General features: G+C 34.5%; 1 protein-coding gene across 7 annotated transcripts in view; it reads right to left on the bottom strand.

The window, feature by feature from the left end:
• Window positions 1–17,739, bottom strand: part of CPEB2 (cytoplasmic polyadenylation element binding protein 2) — a 63,394-nt gene that overhangs the window by 6,238 nt on the left and 39,417 nt on the right. For all 7 annotated transcript variants that reach the window (XM_059923324.1, XM_059923327.1, XM_059923325.1 and 4 more), the window contains 5 exons: window positions 10,278–10,448; window positions 8,848–8,937; window positions 3,782–3,900; window positions 3,402–3,516; window positions 1,242–1,423 (listed from right to left, as the gene is read on the bottom strand). In XM_059923324.1, coding sequence (XP_059779307.1) covers window positions 1,242–1,423; window positions 3,402–3,516; window positions 3,782–3,900; window positions 8,848–8,937; window positions 10,278–10,448 — 677 coding nt within the window. The remainder of the gene's footprint in view (window positions 1–1,241; window positions 1,424–3,401; window positions 3,517–3,781; window positions 3,901–8,847; window positions 8,938–10,277; window positions 10,449–17,739) is intronic.

Consider the following 17,739-nt stretch of genomic DNA (forward strand, 5'->3'; position numbering starts at 1 on the left):
AGGTTCAAATCAGTTAAACAAAATTTCATAGCATGTCTGAGTAAAAGCAGAGCCCCTTTTCTTAGATACTTAAATTTTTTCTTTATTGGGGGGCAACATTTTAAGTAACAATGCAAACAAAAATGCCACTTTGCAAGTGTGAACTGAACTTATGCTGTACTTCTTTTCTAAATGGTGTGATTTGATAATCAAATTTTGGGGACTACTTCTAGAGTCTATGGTCTATGGGTATTAGTTAACCAGCTCCCCTGCCCCCAAAACAGTACAGCCTCAGAGAAGAAGCTTCGAGAAACTGTTACACCGGTAAAATAAGAACTCACTCAAGTTATATCTACTATAATGGGTATAAAAAGGTTAATTTACCTCATATTTTTAGTATATCTCATCTGTACTACAAATGTAAACATGATTATTCAGGAACTAGTCACAGATTTTAGCATGAGATAGATTTGTAAAGAAACAATTGAGTTTTGTTCACTCCCTTCTCTTATTTCAGATGGTAATCAGTATTAGAAATTATTCAATAGGGTAGCTTTCACAGTTATCAGCCATAACACCTCCTAAAAGTTCTTATTGTGATGACCTAAGCAATGCTACTAAAGAGTAAATGTTTTAAAGTTTAGGACAATCATCTTATATATTTAGTTTATTTACATATTTATTTTTGCATATATTTAGGAAAATATACAAAATGTGTTTTTATTTTAGATTTTATAAATCAAAAATAAGTAACACTTAAATAACACTTAGTGTCAAGCTCTGTTCTAAGTGCTTCTACATATGTGAATTCACTTACTCCTCAAAATAACTGTGAAAGAGATACTATTATTGTTTTCCACTTTATAAGTGAGGAATAAGAGGCATAAAGAGGGTTCACTTGCCCAGGGTTACAGAGCAAATGGTGGAAATGGGATCCCAGGTAGTCTGACTCCAGAGTACAAGTTCTTAAAACAAGCTCTAGCCTCTATAGGTAAAAGGATATTAAGACCTTATTGGCTGATAAAAATTTTTGAAATGCCTTTAAAATTATATTTATATTTTGTGTATTATACCTAAAATTTAAAGTCTGCTCAAGAATTTTACGTTTCAGGGATATTTTGATATAATACTCTTTAAGAGCTCAAGGAATATAGAAAAATAAACACTCGGTTTTTGAATTACATTATTAACTCTGTAGGGTAGTAAGCTTTGGATCAGCACCTCATGATAGGACTTAAATGATTTCCCAATATGCAACTTACACGTTTATCAATATCACCGTGCTGAAGCTGAACGAACCGAGCACTAATGGCAGCAATATAGCTCTGCTGATTGGAGAAAGCAACTCGACCAGCACCTTTTGGATATTTTAGCTCAGGATCTGTATCAATTCCTGCATAACAAACGCCACCATACAGCCGGTCCATGATCATAGCAAGCTCCACTTGAAAAGGAAAAGAAGTTCACATCAAATGGGAGAGAACACAGTAAATCAACCATTTTTAAGTACTTCTTTTTTTTTTTTAAGTGAAAGTCAATAGGATAATGCTCTTTTCTAAATCTAATCCTTTCTCTTGTATACGAGAGCCCACCTGCTCTCACCACAGAAGAACTGGACAACTCAACTGTCTACTGGACAAGTCATATTGATATTTAACAGACACTGCATCACTCAGTATGTTCTAAATGGCACTCTTGATCTTCCACCATCCAATTAAACCTGCTCGAGTGAGTTTTTGCTGACTCAATGAGCAACGGAAAAGATGAAGTTGCCAACTCAAGACCCTTGGCTTCATCCTTTCTATTTTCTTTTTTCCCCACTGTATACGCAATCCTGTGAACTTGATTTCCAAGACATATCTAGAATCCAATCTCTTTGCCTCCATCACTAACATCCTGTTCCAAGGTATCATTCTTTTTCATCTAGATCATGGCAATAGCCTTATCTCCTTGTTTCTGCCCCCTGCCTCCTCCCCTGCCCCCAGTTTATATTCAGAACAGCAGCAAGATTGATTCTCTTAAAAATATAGCAGATACCAATGGCTTAACTGAAATTTCTCCTTGGGAACTCTGAATGGTGGCACAAACTAGCTTTCAAAACCAATACCACAATCTTCTTCCAACCTGCTCTTTCTCCAGTGTTCTTTATCTTCTCAGTTAGCGGTACCAGTGTCTACCTAGTAGCTTAAGACTGAAAACTGAGATTCAGCCTTTGCATTTATCTTATAAATATCTGTGACATCTGTTCACTTGGCTCTTCCACCACCACCACTACCACTAACCCAAGCCACCACTATTTGTCTCCTGGACTGCAATAATAGGCTCCTAAATTGGTCTACCTATAATTACTCTCAACTTGACTCCCCTCTCCACAAGTCATTAACTAAACTGGTCTCTTAAAAATGAAAATATGATCATGTCTCTCTTTTACTTAAGAACTCTTCATTGGTTTCCCGTTGCTCTGAGGATAAATAACAAGTTAGCTATTAGACTTGTATGATCTGACTCCTATTTACTTTTTCAATGTCTTCTTGTATCTCTCACCTCATTCCTTATACCCTAGGCAGTGACTCCGGACTTCCCTCAGTCTCTCCGATGCACTCTGCTTCCCTCCACTGAAGATCTTGGAATATGTTGCTCCCTTTGTCTGAAACACTCTTCACAACCTCCTACCACCTAACCCTGCTCCTTCTGTTCAATCTTTATATGTCAGCTCAAATACAAGTATCTTTAAAATATCAGACTACATCACATTTCCTTGCTGTATGCTCTTCTGTTCCCTTTAGTCTTTCTTTGTAGTAGCTATGTCTGTAAGTATTTACATGTGTGAATAGTTCTTTAACATGCACCTCCCATACTGGAAGAGGATGTTTGCAGTGATGGAAGGCGCTAACACACTTCACAAGGGTACACAGTATCATAAAACTTGCTTGTATGGCGGGCATTTACGTCTATAATTATGTTCCTATATGACCTCTTCTGGTAGATCTCTGGTTCCTGATTATTGATGAACAGAAGTTTATCATTTACTTATCTAAAGTGCCTTTAAAAAAAATCCCATATTTCTTCTTCAGATATCAGAATCAACCTCCATAAAAAGACCCCAAATTCTCATTATCTTAGAGAGTTACATTTAAGAAGTCATAAATGCAGTATTTGAGTGGATTCTTCTTACAGAGTCTGTTTGGAGTTAGCTATCAATATTGATAGATGAGTGTCCAATTCTCCAGTTCCTTAATGGTCTTAAGAACAATTCTCAGAATTTGTCTCAAAATTCTGTAGCAAGCAACTATTGGAGCAGGAGAATCTGCCCTTCACCCACCCAGTGGTGACATGTACACAATAGTACCAAATGCGTACCGAATCAACTCATATTTAAATGATTTTTTTAAAAAAACAAAATTTGTTAACATTCTACTTACCAGCCCTTAATGGCCTAGGAACACCTCCAACAAAAATTGTTTTTCGAGGATCCAAAGGTTGAGAACCATCCATCACAAAATCACTATCACTTAAGTTCCAAGGACGGATCTGAACCTATGAAGAAAATGACATTACTGTATTAGGTCTCACTCCTTTAATAGCTGATGAGTTTTGTGCCACTGTACTGTTCAAAATTTTGGATAGATGGGTTTGGAAACAAACTGTTAATATTTTATCCAGATAAAATAAATTATATGAATTTTAGAAAATTGAACTCAACATGGTAGTTTATTTATTTATTTTTTCACTAACAATCATTTCAAAACGGTTTTTGGAAAACTTGCATTTGTAACTTAAAGTTTGAGTAGCATTTACTTACAGGTTTGTCCTTGATAGTAGGGCTGGAAACACACAGATAGAGTTTTCCATCTTCTTCAATACAAGCATCAATTAGTGCCTGAACTGAGCTCTCTTCTTGAAAGAGAAGGAATGCATAGCCTGTAATAACCGTAAGAATGAGGCAATATGTCAAGGTAAGTGATTTCATCCCAAATTTCAGTATGGTTTAGAAAATACATGCCTTTGAAAAAGATGAAAAATAACTATAAAATAGGACTACAATCATTATACTTTCTCTAGGAGAACATAATATCCTATGGAATACACACAAAAAGAGATACTCAGTAAAATAACTAGCTACTTTATATAGAGCACTTACTATCCGATACTGTGATAAGAGCTTTACGTGAATTATTTCATTTGATTCTCACAAGTCTATGAAACATTATTCCCAATTTACAGAAAAAACCCTGAGGTGTCAGGTGGTTAAATTACTTGCCCAAAGTCAGTCACATAAGCAAGTAGTTGGCTGATTAATTTCAAACCTAGATCAGCTCTAAGGTCTCCCATGATACTGTCTTCTTAAAGAATGTGGCAGGATTAACCAGTTGAGCATCGCAGGAGTTGAAGTTTCCTTCAAATGTCCTCAGGGTAAGACAAGTTCTAGAGCATACTTTTGGACAGGTGGAAAGAGCACATGTGGAAAGGCCCAGGAATTTCCATAAGTAGAGGGAAAATTCCACAATCATCCTGACAACTTCCAAATAGTACTAAGAAAACTCCCTTAGGGAGGTTGGAATGAAACAGGTTCCAGACTTCCCTGGTGGCGCAGTGGTTAAGAATCCGCCTGCCAATGCAGGGAACATGGGTTCGAGCCCTGGTCCGGGAAGATCCCACATGCCGCGGAGCAGCTAAGCCCATGTGCCACAACTACTGAGCCTGCGCTCTAGAGCCTGCGAGCCACAACTACTGAGCCCATGTGCTGCAACTACTGAAGCCCGTGAGCCTAGAGCCTGAGCTCCGAAACTAGAGAAGCTACTGCAATGAGAAGCCTGCGCACCACAATGAAGAGAAGCTCTCGCTCACCACAACCAGAGAAAGCCCGCGCGCAGCAATGAAGACCCAACAACAAAGACCCAAAGCAGCCAAAAATAAATAAATAAATAAATTCATTTAAAAAGAAACAGGTTCCTTCAGGATGGGTCAGACTTTTATTTTATTTTTTACATCTTTATTGGATTATAATTGCTTTACAATGTAGTGTTAGTTTCTGCTGTACAACAAAGTGAGTCAGCTATATGTATACATATATCCTCTCCCTCTTGAGCCTCCCTCCCATCCTCCCTATCCCACCCCTCTAGGTGGTCACAAAGCAACGAGCTGATCTCCCTGTGCTATAAAGCAACTTCCCACTAGCCATCTAGTTTACACACAGTAGTGCATGTATGCCAGTGCTACTCTCTCAATTCATCCCAGCCTTCCCTTCCCCTCTGTGTCCACAAGTCCGTCTCAAGGTGGATGAGCAGCAGAACACTTTTTTTCAAACAGCCTGGAAACTATGTTTGCACTTTGGATCCAAGTTCCTGCTTAGATTCCTGTACCTTTTGAAAATATGCCCCTCCTTCTTTCCTTGTGACAAGCAATTGTCTATTTTTAATCAAATATGACGTATCTAGCAGGCAGAATAGAGTTCATTATAAAAAGAAGGCATCGAAATTTACATTACAAGTTTACTGTTATGTGATTATTCCCAGCAGCAGATGACTATAAATGACCTAACAATACCCCTTTTCCTTGACAAGATATCTACGCACAAAACCTAGAGCACTGAAATCTAGTCCCAGTGTGAAGATGTCTTCAATCAGGCCAACCATGTCTGTGCCATTAAACAATGGGAAGTAAGAGGTCATCTTTTACTAGGAATTCAAAAAACACAGCTTATTGCCAACAATGGCTTTTAGTGCCATAAAGGTCTGATGTGACACACAGAAAAAGTACTTCATTTTAATAAAATTACAATATCTGATTGCATAAATAAGTCATAAAGCCAACCTACACAAATAGAAACTTCCAAAGGTATGATTATGCAAGATTAAAACCACATCTTAGAACTTTTTAATTGCTAGAAACAATTTAAATAGACCTGAAAAAAAAAAAAAGACTGGTTTTCTTTATGTGAAGGCTTTAATTTTGATACAAGCTAAGGTTTTTTAATTTTTTTTTAATTTTAAATTTATTTTTTTATTTTTTGGCTACACCACATGGCATGTGGGATCTTAGTTCCCCAACCAGGGATCAAACCCATGCCCGCTGCATTGGAAGCGCCGAGTCTTAACCACTGGACCACTAGGCAAGTTCCCAAGCTAAGGTTTTGAGAGCTGTAATTGTTTTGTAATAATTGAGGGGATATAAGACTGATTTACTAAAATAGTATTTTAAAGTCAATATTTTTAATGTTATGTTTTTATGATGTTAATTTCTGATATTAATATTTTAATACTGCTTAAAAATTTTTGTGATTATTATGGAAGAAATGTATCACAAAAATTAATTAAGCAACATGGCAGGTAAATTATGATCTAGCTAAGGCAAGCCACTAAATATTAAAATACCTGTACCAAAAATACCATCTAATAGTTCTTTAGAATTTATTAGCACAAGCTAATGTTTACATAGGGTGAATCTTATTCACTGCAAAGGACAGGTATGTATAAGTGTGGCTCAGTATCCAATGTCTCAAATCATTACCTTAATTACAAGGTAGCTTTGTCAACTGGATGCTTCTACACCAGTGTTTTCCAAACCATGGAAAATGATGAATTACAGCAATGACAAAAATGCTTGAAAGCACAAGGTTTAGGAACATTGGTCTTTGGCAATGAGTACAATTAACTATAATTGTACCAAAATAGTATGATTTGCCACTGCTAATATTTTTTGTTGTTTTTTTCTTGTTTTCAGTTTGAGAAAATAAACTAACAACTACCACAAAAACCACAATAACAATAACAATGCAACAGCAACAAAGACAGCAACTATTCTGTTTCATGAAATTAGTGCCAACCTACCTTTCTTACATTTCTGCCCATGCAGAAAATGTGTATCTGTCTCGACAAAAACTAATTGTAATACCTTTCTAAAATTATATTTCAACTCCTGCCTGGAACTCTATTGAACAACGTTTTAATCTATCTAAATTGTACAGTATCTTTTAGATTTAGTTCAAAATTTCTCAATGAAGCTTTCCCCCACCTACTTCAGGTCAAAGGATAAACTATCCTACAGTATTTATAGTTGTATATATCGTTTATTAGGCAACTATCAATCCATGAATTACTGAGAATACAAAGATGAGTAAAGACACAGTCTGAGAGATTAATGGAAGAATCTGACATTAATAAAATAAAAACATATTTATAAAATTGTAAAACTGTAATATTGCAACTGTGGGGAGTGCTATGAAAGGGCACAGTTCTAGAAGGGCCTACAATAGGAGGATTTGACCTCATTAGGTGGGTCCTTAACAGTTTCCCACCAGCAACTGATATTTAAGCTGAGAAAAGTAGGAGATACACATATGAAGAGGCAGGGGAAGCCTTCAGGTCAAGAGAACAACAAACATAAAATTCCTGAGGCAGGAGAGAGCAAGGCCAGTTTGCAGAGCCAGAAAGGAACAAGAAGCAATACTGGGAGAAGGAACGGGATGGGGAGGGCGGGCAGGGAGAATGCATTTTTGCCTTTATCCTAACAATAAGAGAAACCACTGATGGGTTTTAAGCTGGAAGCAAGGAGTAGCACCATCAGATTGTTTTCACAGATATTACTCTAGCTATGCTGTGGGAGAAAAACTGGAGATAGCCAGAAATGTGGACAGACTAGTCATACACCTGAAACAGTCCAGACAAGGGATGATGGTAATTTAGGCAGGAACATTAGAAACCAACAGGCATTTTTATTGAACACTCAGTAAAATAAACTGTATAAAAGGACAAGATCATAACACTGAACAACAGATTAAAACTAAGCTAAGAAATGAACATCTACATCAATACGGAGCTAATTTTCTCTCTACACCAAGGATTCAGGACCTCCACGTCCAGTACACTCCAAAATCATGTGAAAATTTAGAGTATATGGAGACAGGTCCATAGCTCTAACTAGACTCTCATGGAAGCCTGGGATCTAGAATCTCTGGTTCAAAGGATTCTGTAAGTATAAGATCTAAAGGTATTAAAAAAAAAATCACCACATTTTTCCATTTCTCTAAGGAACTACATAAACCACTAATGGAAGTTCTATAATTCTCAATGACAAAAAGTAGAGATGGCCCATATAATTTATCACCAGAATCCCTTAGCTAGTTTTTGTATGCCAATAACTCTTAACATGTTTCCTTTCCTGGAGCCAAATTCAGATTATTCAATAGATCTACTGGAGTCTTTTTTCCAGGCTTGAAAATCCACTCAGCCATAAGAATAATAGTGTGTTTTTTCATTTCTAAAATTACATTTCAATAATATTCAAAGTAAAGTCTTAGCCTTTCAACCTCCCCCTTTCTTTTATTCACTTCAGAGAATGTGCCATTAGCAATCTGACTGACTGGATTCATGCTCAGTTCTCTCCCCTTGCCTCCCCTCCTCACTCTGCGCGGGTGAGGTGATCCTTCCTGTCCCCACTGACTGTGGCACTGCTTTGCTCAAATGAATGTGCGCTCAATTTGTGATTCTTGTACTCTGGTGACCACTCACAGTAGTATCCTGGCAATATGTAACTAACACAACTAGGCATCCTCTGCACATTTTATCTCTTTCTGTAGTTGAGTTTTTTTCTGACCATTCATTTTCTTCTCTATCTGAATTCACCAACAGAGTATATACTGCTCTCTTGTTATCTGCTATTATCTGGAACACTTATGTATATCTTGCAATACTTAAAATAGTCATAGGTTTATATTTGATTCTCACTTCACACATTTCTTAATTTCACTGATCAGAGACACTTTATTATATGTCTGTACCTAAGTTACTTAGGATGATACTTTAGGCAGAGAAAATTAGCTCTCATATAACTTATTCCCTAGCAAATATTAACAAAAGAATCTCTTACCTTTTGGTGGAAAATAGGACTTGCTTTCTGCTTTATGAGGCCAATCTACCACCAAAGGCCCAAATCTTCTGAAGCTAGCAGTTATTTCATCTTAAAAAAGTACAATAATATGCATTAGGAATCAGTTTTAATGATTCATTCTAAAAAACTCCTATATTTTATATGTTATTTTAAAGATTTAAAAATTTAAAGTACCAAATAGCCTGAGATAAACTAGAATATAAATACTAGAAACATGTCTAATATCCTCACTAAAATGATACATAAATCTTAATAGCTATTTTAATCAAAATAGTTTTTAAGTAGCACATTGGCTAGAATAATCAATTCAGTGTGACTTCTAAAATTTTATATACTAATGTATGGACACTAATGGATTTATAGTATACCAAATCATAAATATCACTGGCTTGAAAAACATGCCAACATTATATCAAGTTAAAGATCCATAAGAGATCCATTACTGCTTGATAAAGTAAAATATTGTAGGAAAAAAAGGGCTGCTGAAACAAGACATGTAAAGCTATAATATTTCTAAAATATACTAGGGTCTGATACGTGCCAGGTAGTTTCACTGAAAGACATACAGGTCACATTCAATGACATGTTCTAGGTTATTTTATCACATGGAAACTTTATTATACTGATTAATACATAGAATAAGTTTGTCGATATTTGAATCACAATTGAAAAAATTCCCAAAATGTAGCAATATATTCTCTATTAGTAAGTTGTGAATGAGAATGGCAGATTTCCCACAGCTTTGCAAATATTAGTTTCAGTATTTTTAATCTTGAATTATTTTTCTTTTGTTATTATTACATATGATAATTTTTACATATGCTTATTAGTCTTTGCATAACCTAAATTTCCTGTTTATGTACTGTTTCCATTACTCGCTTGGGTTTTATAGCCTCTTTTCTTACGTGTTTCTAAAAGCACATTTATCCTTAAAGAAATTGAATTTTTAACTGTCATGCATTACAGGTAAAGTTTTGTGGTTGGTTACCTTTAATTCATTGTGTGTGTGTGTGTGTGTGTGTGCACGCGTGCGTGCATGCGTGTGCGCGTGCATGCATGTTATAGTCATACAAAAATTTTTAAAAAGTTTTAAATAAATACATAAAACAAAAAGTTTAATGTATTCAAATATGTTCTATATTTAAAAACATAAGTAGGATATGAACTAGATGAAAATCTTATTTACAAAAAATGCTCACAATAACAATATGCATAAGATATAAAGTAAAGAAACAAACTTAAAAAAAGTTATTTGTTCAATTATCTTTATATTTCAACAGGTGACAAAATATTTAAACAGAGATGGATATCCATTTTAACTGAAAATCTCTAGAGGTAAAAAAAACTCCATATCCCCATTCACATTATATTTCAGGTTTGTTTTTTTATATGCCAAATCATCATTTTACCTTCATCAATATCTGGAGGAAGACCACCAACAAAAACTTTTCGAGAGAAACGTTCTATTCGCTCTCCATTTTGATGAGCTGAGTAACATGTGGGTGAATTTAAAACACCAACTTGATCATTATGACCATCATCCAGCAAGCCATCATCTATTGGAAAGAGGGAAGAACGACCTAAAATATAAGAACAAATATAACTTGAATCTCAGATCTAAGAAAATGATAAATTAAAGTCAGGCATAAAAAGAGCAACAACAGATTCAAAGGCTTAAAATTGAAGGTGACATAGGCATAAAAAAATTAAGGAAAATTCAGAGAGTTTAAAGGTTTAATTACCTAGATTCAAGAGAGAAGTTGTCTGAGGAATGACTTAGAAATAAGCATGGTCATATGACAACAATTATATCACAAACAAACACTAAATCACTTCAATTTCTTATGGAAAGCAGCAAGAATCTGATGTATGGAGATGGTTAGACTGGATGTGTAACCTTTTAGAAGAAAGGTTTTAGGAGAAACCTTTTAGAAATTGGTGGCAGAAAGAAATGGCACAGACTAAATAGATAAGAAGACAATAAAAAACCACTTGCAGACTACAGTAAGTAAGGACAAAAGCACCAAGTAATACTTGCATATAAGACCTTTTATTAATTTACGGCATGTGTGTCAATTACATAAAAAGGTAGACAGGGCTTCTGCACATATGCAAAACAGAAAAAGGCACCCCCTCTAGGACTTCAGTCCCCGTCTGAGCCCACCCTCGTACGGGCACAGCCTGTATAATCCTCTGCAGCAATCCTGATGCTAGACTCTGTGGGCTGCACAGAATTGGGATTGAGGTGAGAAGGAAGGGGCTACATGTCTGTGAACTATAGCTAGCTAGATGTTAGAAATAAGAATTTTAATTTTATAAGACCAAAAACAGGGAGAAAGATCATATTTGGTATAGGAAACAGAAATTATTCTGCAGATACCCATGTTCACTGAGTAACTCTGGATATTTAGCTTTCCCAATACCTTTCTCATTGCTCAGGAATAAGGACCAATGAGAAGAAAAGTCAATATTCTTTGTGATCAAAGGAAAGAAAGCTCTTCAAAATGAAACTATTTTCCTTAAAATGAACCTCATCAAGAGCCATCAAAAGTAATATTAATTATACGGGGCTTCCCTGGTGGTGCAGTGGTTGAGAATCTGCCTGCCAATGCAGGGGACACGGGTTCGAGCCCTGGTCTGGGAAGATCCCACATGCCGCGGAGCAGCTGGGCCCGTGAGCCACAATTACTGAGCCTGCGCGTCTGGAGCCTGTGCTCCACAACAAGAGAGGCCACGATAGTGAGAGGCCCGCGCACTGCGATGAAGAGTGGTCCCCACTTGCCACAACTAGAGAAAGCCCTCGCACAGAAACGAAGACCCAACACAGCCATAAATAAATAAATAAATATTTAAAAAAAAAAGTAATATTAATTATGAATAACTGGTTCAACTTTCTATGGTTGGACTTTAAGTAAATAATTGTATATTTTAAAAGGAATAAGATGAGGTAGAGAAACAACATGCACATTAACTAGTTTTTGATTAAAATGGCAAATCCAAATTTTATACTTATTTCAGACATGGCAATACTTAAGTAGAAATACTGAATGCAGTTACAAAGAAAATCACTACATAAGCAATGTCACACAACTGACCTAAAATGACTTAAAATTTTTTCTTAACTATAATATTGTAAGAATATTCATTATATATTAAGGAATTATTCTATATTTCTAATTATAATAAATACTAAAGTTAGTAAAATAACTATCAAAATCTATAATCTATATGTCTAAAATCTATTAACCAAAGTTCAGCTGAACGAAGGATGTAATGGAAAGGCTAGGAATATGTCACATACTGGCCATACTAACAAGAATCTTCATTGCTGGAAAATCATGACCACTTTCTTTCTAGAAGCCATAAAAGTTATAGAGTTAAATACCCGTTTAAAAGAGGAGTTAACTAAATATATATCACCAACAAAAATATTATTTTTTACCTTTCCAATTATCCTTCCCTATAACCCAAATCAACATGACAATAAAAGGAGAACCAGTTAATAATTATGTCTTCCATGTACTTTAAACATACTTTCTAAGAATGATCCATGAAAATGACTGGTAGTAAAGGTAAAATTATATGTGTTGAGAAAAGTAGAGTTTGATCATAAAGTGATTTGGACTAAAATATTTACAACAGTTTTCAACCAAAATTAAATTACCTTTCTCCTTTTTTGCTCTGAAACTAGGATATATTTTCAGGTTTTTATACCTCAAAAGAATGAAATTGACTGATAATGAAATCACAATATAAAATCTGTGGGATGTAGCAAGAGCTACTTACTTAGAGGAAAATTTTCATACTTACAGGGAATTTTATAGTTTTAAATGCATATTAGAAAATAAGAAATGCTTAAAATAAATAATCCTAGTTTCTGCCACAAAGAGGTAGAAAAAGAATAAATTAAATACAAAAAGAGTAGCATCAAGGAAATGGAAAAAGTAAAATCAATGACACAGAAAACAAACTAATGTAAAAAAAAGTCAATAAAGGCAAAAGTTGGCTCTTTGAAAACTTAAAAAATCGAAACACTTCTCAGCAAAGTTCATCAAGTTCATGAATAAAAAAGAAAACTAAAATTACCAGGAGAGGAAAAGAAAACATTTGTACAAAATTAGTCAATTTATAGCTTAAAGCTAAGCATGGTTCTTTGATATCAATGTATATCTGTACTTTTATTTACTGATTGTTGTTTTAAAAATAAAAACAAACACAAAACAAACTATTATTATTAAGGATGAATATTCCTCCCATCCTCAAGATCCTAGCAGCCACTCTACTGGGTTAAATAACCCACCAGTGTGATTTTTATTTCATATGCAAGGATTAAAAAAACTATCAAAACAACAGAAGTAGGTCCAGGACTGATCTCTCTCAGGCACCATCTGTTTAATCAGATAGAATCACTATCACACATGTTTCTCCAAAGAACTGAGACAGGAGCTATAAGGTACATTTATTACTTAAAAGTATTTTGCTCCAATAATAGGTCTGTCCTTTTATCACAGAGAATGAATAAGATATTTAATTTAAACAATCAATTAAAACCTAGTACCCTGTATGTCTTTGTAAATTAATGTCTAGACATAATATATTTACTTTAAAATTAAGTTCACTAAAATTTTGTTTCTTTTAAAAATTGGTACGTCTGGGTATAGGTGTAGGGTAGGTAAGTCAGTCTCTTCGAGGAGGAGGGATTAGCAATTTTTTCTGTAAAGGGCCAGATAGTAAATATTTTAGACTTCGTAGGCCATACATTTCTCTGTTGCAACTACTCAACTGTCATCACTGTAGCTCCAAAGCAACCAGACAAAAAGTAACTGAATGGGCATGACTGTGTTGTAATAAAACTTTGTTTAAAAAACCAGAATCCTTGGCTTGTGGGTTATAGTTTGCTGACCCTGTCTTATAGTATTACCCTGGCTTTTTTTTGGTCATGCTTTGAAGATTTCGTCCATTCTCTGACAGTTATCAAAATAATTAACATACAGAAATCTGTTGCATTTCTACACACTAATAATGAACTATCAGAAAAGGGAAAGCAAGAAAACAATCCCACTTACAATCACATCAAAAAGAATAAAATACCTAAATAAACTTAAGTAAGGAGGTGAAAGACCTATATTCTAAAAACTATTAGGCACTGATGAAAGAAACTGAAATGACACAAATAAGTGGAAAAATATACTGTGCTCATAGGAGAATTAATATTGTTAAAATTTCCATACTATTCAAAGAAATCTACAGATTCAATGCAATCTCTATTAAGATACCAACGGCATTTTTCACACAACTAGAACAAATAATCCTAAAATTTGTATAGAACCATAAAAAAAAACAAACAACAAAACCTTGAATAGCCAAAGCAATCTTGAGAAAGAAGAACAAAGCTGGAGGTATCAGGCTCCCTGATTTTAAGCTATACTAAAAAGCTAGAGTAATCAAAACAGTATGGTACTGACATAGAAACAGACACATAGATCAATGGAACAGAACGGAGCCCAGAAATAAATCCTCGCTTATATGGTCAATTAATCTATATGACAAAGAAGGCAAGGATATACAATGGGAAAACATAGTCCCTTCAATAAATGGTGCTGGGAAAACTGAACAGCTACATGCAAAAGAATGAAACTGAACTACTTTCTCACACCATATACAAAAATAAACTCAAAATGGATTAAAGACTTAAATGTAAGACCTAAAACTCCTAGAAGAAAACATAGGCAGTAAGCTCTTTGACACTGGTCTTAGCAATATTTTTTTTTTGAATATGTCTCCTCAGGCAAGGATAACAAAAGCAAAAATAAACAAATGGGACTACATCAAACTGTAAAAAGCTTTGCACAGTGAAGGAAATCATCAACGAAATGAAAAGGCAATCAACTGAATGGGAGACGTATTTGTAAATGATATATTCAGTAAGGGGTTGATATCCAAAATATATAAAGAACTCATTCAACTCAATTATCAACAACAACAACAACAACAACAACAAAAATAAGCAGAGGACTTGAATAGACATTTTTCCAAAGAAGACATACAGATGGCCAACAGATACACAAAAATATACTCGACATCACTAATCATCAGGGAAATGCAAATCAAAACCACAATGAGATACCAACTCACACCTGTCAGAATGGCTGTTATCAAAAAGACAAGAAACAACAAGTGCTGGCGTGGATGTGGAGAAAAGGCAACGCTCATAAAATGTTGGTGGGAACAAAAACTTATTCAGGCACTATGGAAAACAGTATAGAGATTTCCTCAAAAAATTAAAAATAGAGCTGCCATACAATCTAGCAATAATACTTCTGGGTATTATCTGAAGAAAATGAAAACACTAATTCAAAAAGATATATGTACCCCTATGTTTACTGCAGCATTATTTACAATAGACAAGATATGAAAGCAACCTAAGTGTCCATCAATAGATGAATGGATAAAGAAGAGGTGATATATATATGCCATGGAATATTACTCAGCCGAAAAAAAAATTGCAAATCTTGCAATTTGCAATAACATGGATGACCTAGAAGGTATTATGTTAAATGAAGTAAGTCAAAGATAGATACTGTATGACTTCACTTATATGTGTAATCTAAAAAACGACACAAATGAATAAACAGAACAAAACAGAACCAGGTTCATAGATACAGAGAATAAACCGGAGGTTTCCAGAGGGGAGAAAGGTAGGGGAATAAACGAAATAGAAATAGGTATAAGGGATTAAGAGGTATAAACTTCCAGTTGTAAAACAAGTAAGTCACAGAGATGTAATGTACAGCATAGAGAATAAAGTCAATAATACTGTAATAACTTTGTATGGTGACAGATTGTTACTAGACTTATCATGGTGATCATTTTGTAATGCACACAAATACTGAATTACTATGTTGTACATCTGAAACTAGTATAATATTGTATGCAAATTATAATTCAATAAAAAAATGTCAAAAAAGTATTTATCAAAGATGAAAATTTTCAGCCTTTATGTCATCATAAAAGGGTTTGGTAGTGGTGATATTAGGGGGTATACACTTACTCTGGTTACTTCACAAGACTGTTAGAAGAGTCAAATGAGTTTAAATTAAATCTAATCATAGAAAATCCCAGGTCAACTTTTAAGCAATATTTTAAGTATAATGTATTATTAATAATTACTTATTCATTATAGCACATGAATATGAATAGCTACATACACAGTACGAATAAATCCAACCTCTCTAATTAAACCTCCATATTTTCATTCCCTTTAAAAAGTATTTCTCCTACTAACTAAAGCTTTGCTTGTCTGCTAGAAAAGGTTGCTTTGTGGTGTTTAGTACCACTAACTAAAATACTGTAGGTTCTTTATTTCTATTATTTTAAAAAATATTCTATATATTTTTACTCCTTCTGGAGTAGAGCAGCCCTTTAATCCTTTATTAAAGGGAAGACTGCAATAATAGAAATATTTTAGATTGAGAGATAGAGTTTAAGTTCCATTTCACAACTCCCTTCACAACCTCCCACCCTACTCCAAGCTCAGACGAGCATGTTCACTCTCAGAATGGAATAAACATTGAACAGACAATAAACACAAAAGATAGATGTGAGAGTCTTTCTCCTTTCTAATCCTGGCCCCCAGGCAGCACTGAAGTAGAACTCTTTATGGCTTCCACAGTACAGAAATACATAGGAGTTGGGGCAGGACACAAATGAAAAGTAGGGAAAGAAACCTTTGCTTTTTCTTAATTACTTTCAGTATAATTAAATTTTGATTATTCCTAAGGTATATTTCATATATTAATATCTGTGCCCAGTTTGATTTAAAGTTCTTATGTTGACATTATTAAAGATATTAAAATATATAAATTCATTTTGGTAGTAATTTGGTTTTACTGCAGTCAAGCGGGAAATCTTTTAAATGAAAACAGCTACTCTGTGCCTGAGCTTAAAGGTGAGTCAAAGGTGACAAAAGAAGAAAAAATAGTTCTTCCTAAACTAGATTATAAAGTCAAAATGCCTTGAGAAAATAATACTGTCCACCCACCACTGCACTGGTAAAGAACCATGTCTTATTTTTTGGCAAAAATTATATCAACTCAGTGTGACACATCCCCCATCAACAGATCTGATGTGTATGAGATTTCTTTTTAGAAAAGAAAAATGACTAAATAAACGAATAAATGTACTTCCTTTGATGGATCAAATCTAAAACATGGAACCCATAAAAGGGGTCCTTGGTAGTTAAAAGGTTATTGATGTGATACTGATATAACATCTAGCATAGGAAGAGGAAAAAATGAGTAGAAAATAGGAAGAGAGCCAGGCTACTTCTAGTTCTTTCTGAGTCATTCCTTTGGTATGTGGGGTTTTTTTTTTTTAATGTTTTATTACTTACTGTGTTAAACTACTTTCAAACTCAAATAAAATCTCTCAACAGTTATTTCTAATGGGTAAACTTCTTAAAAAATTTTATTGAAGTATAGTTGATTTACAATGTTAATTTCTGCTGTACAGCAAAGTGACTCAGTTATATAAAATATATATATTATATATATATTCTTTTTCATATTATGATTTATCACGGGATATTTTCATCTGACCATCAAATCCAAAATTGTAAAAGCAGACTCCTACTATTCACAGAGGACCAACTAAAAAAATTACTAATGCCATATAATTTGAGAGGAAAATTCAGGTGTTACCCCCCCCCAAACTAAGCCATATAAATGTGACAACTGTCAGTTCTGTCCTATAGAAGGCTTCTACCAAAAGCCTTAAAACCATGTGAGATCTTTCTTCCAATGCTGGGAGGCAGTTCTGAAGTAGAGGAAATCTTTATGGCTCCCAGAGGACAGAGCTATATATGAGTAGTAG

The sequence above is a fragment of the Balaenoptera ricei genome, chromosome 5 (assembly GCF_028023285.1).
Source record: "Balaenoptera ricei isolate mBalRic1 chromosome 5, mBalRic1.hap2, whole genome shotgun sequence".
NCBI classification, from domain to species: domain Eukaryota; kingdom Metazoa; phylum Chordata; class Mammalia; order Artiodactyla; family Balaenopteridae; genus Balaenoptera; species Balaenoptera ricei.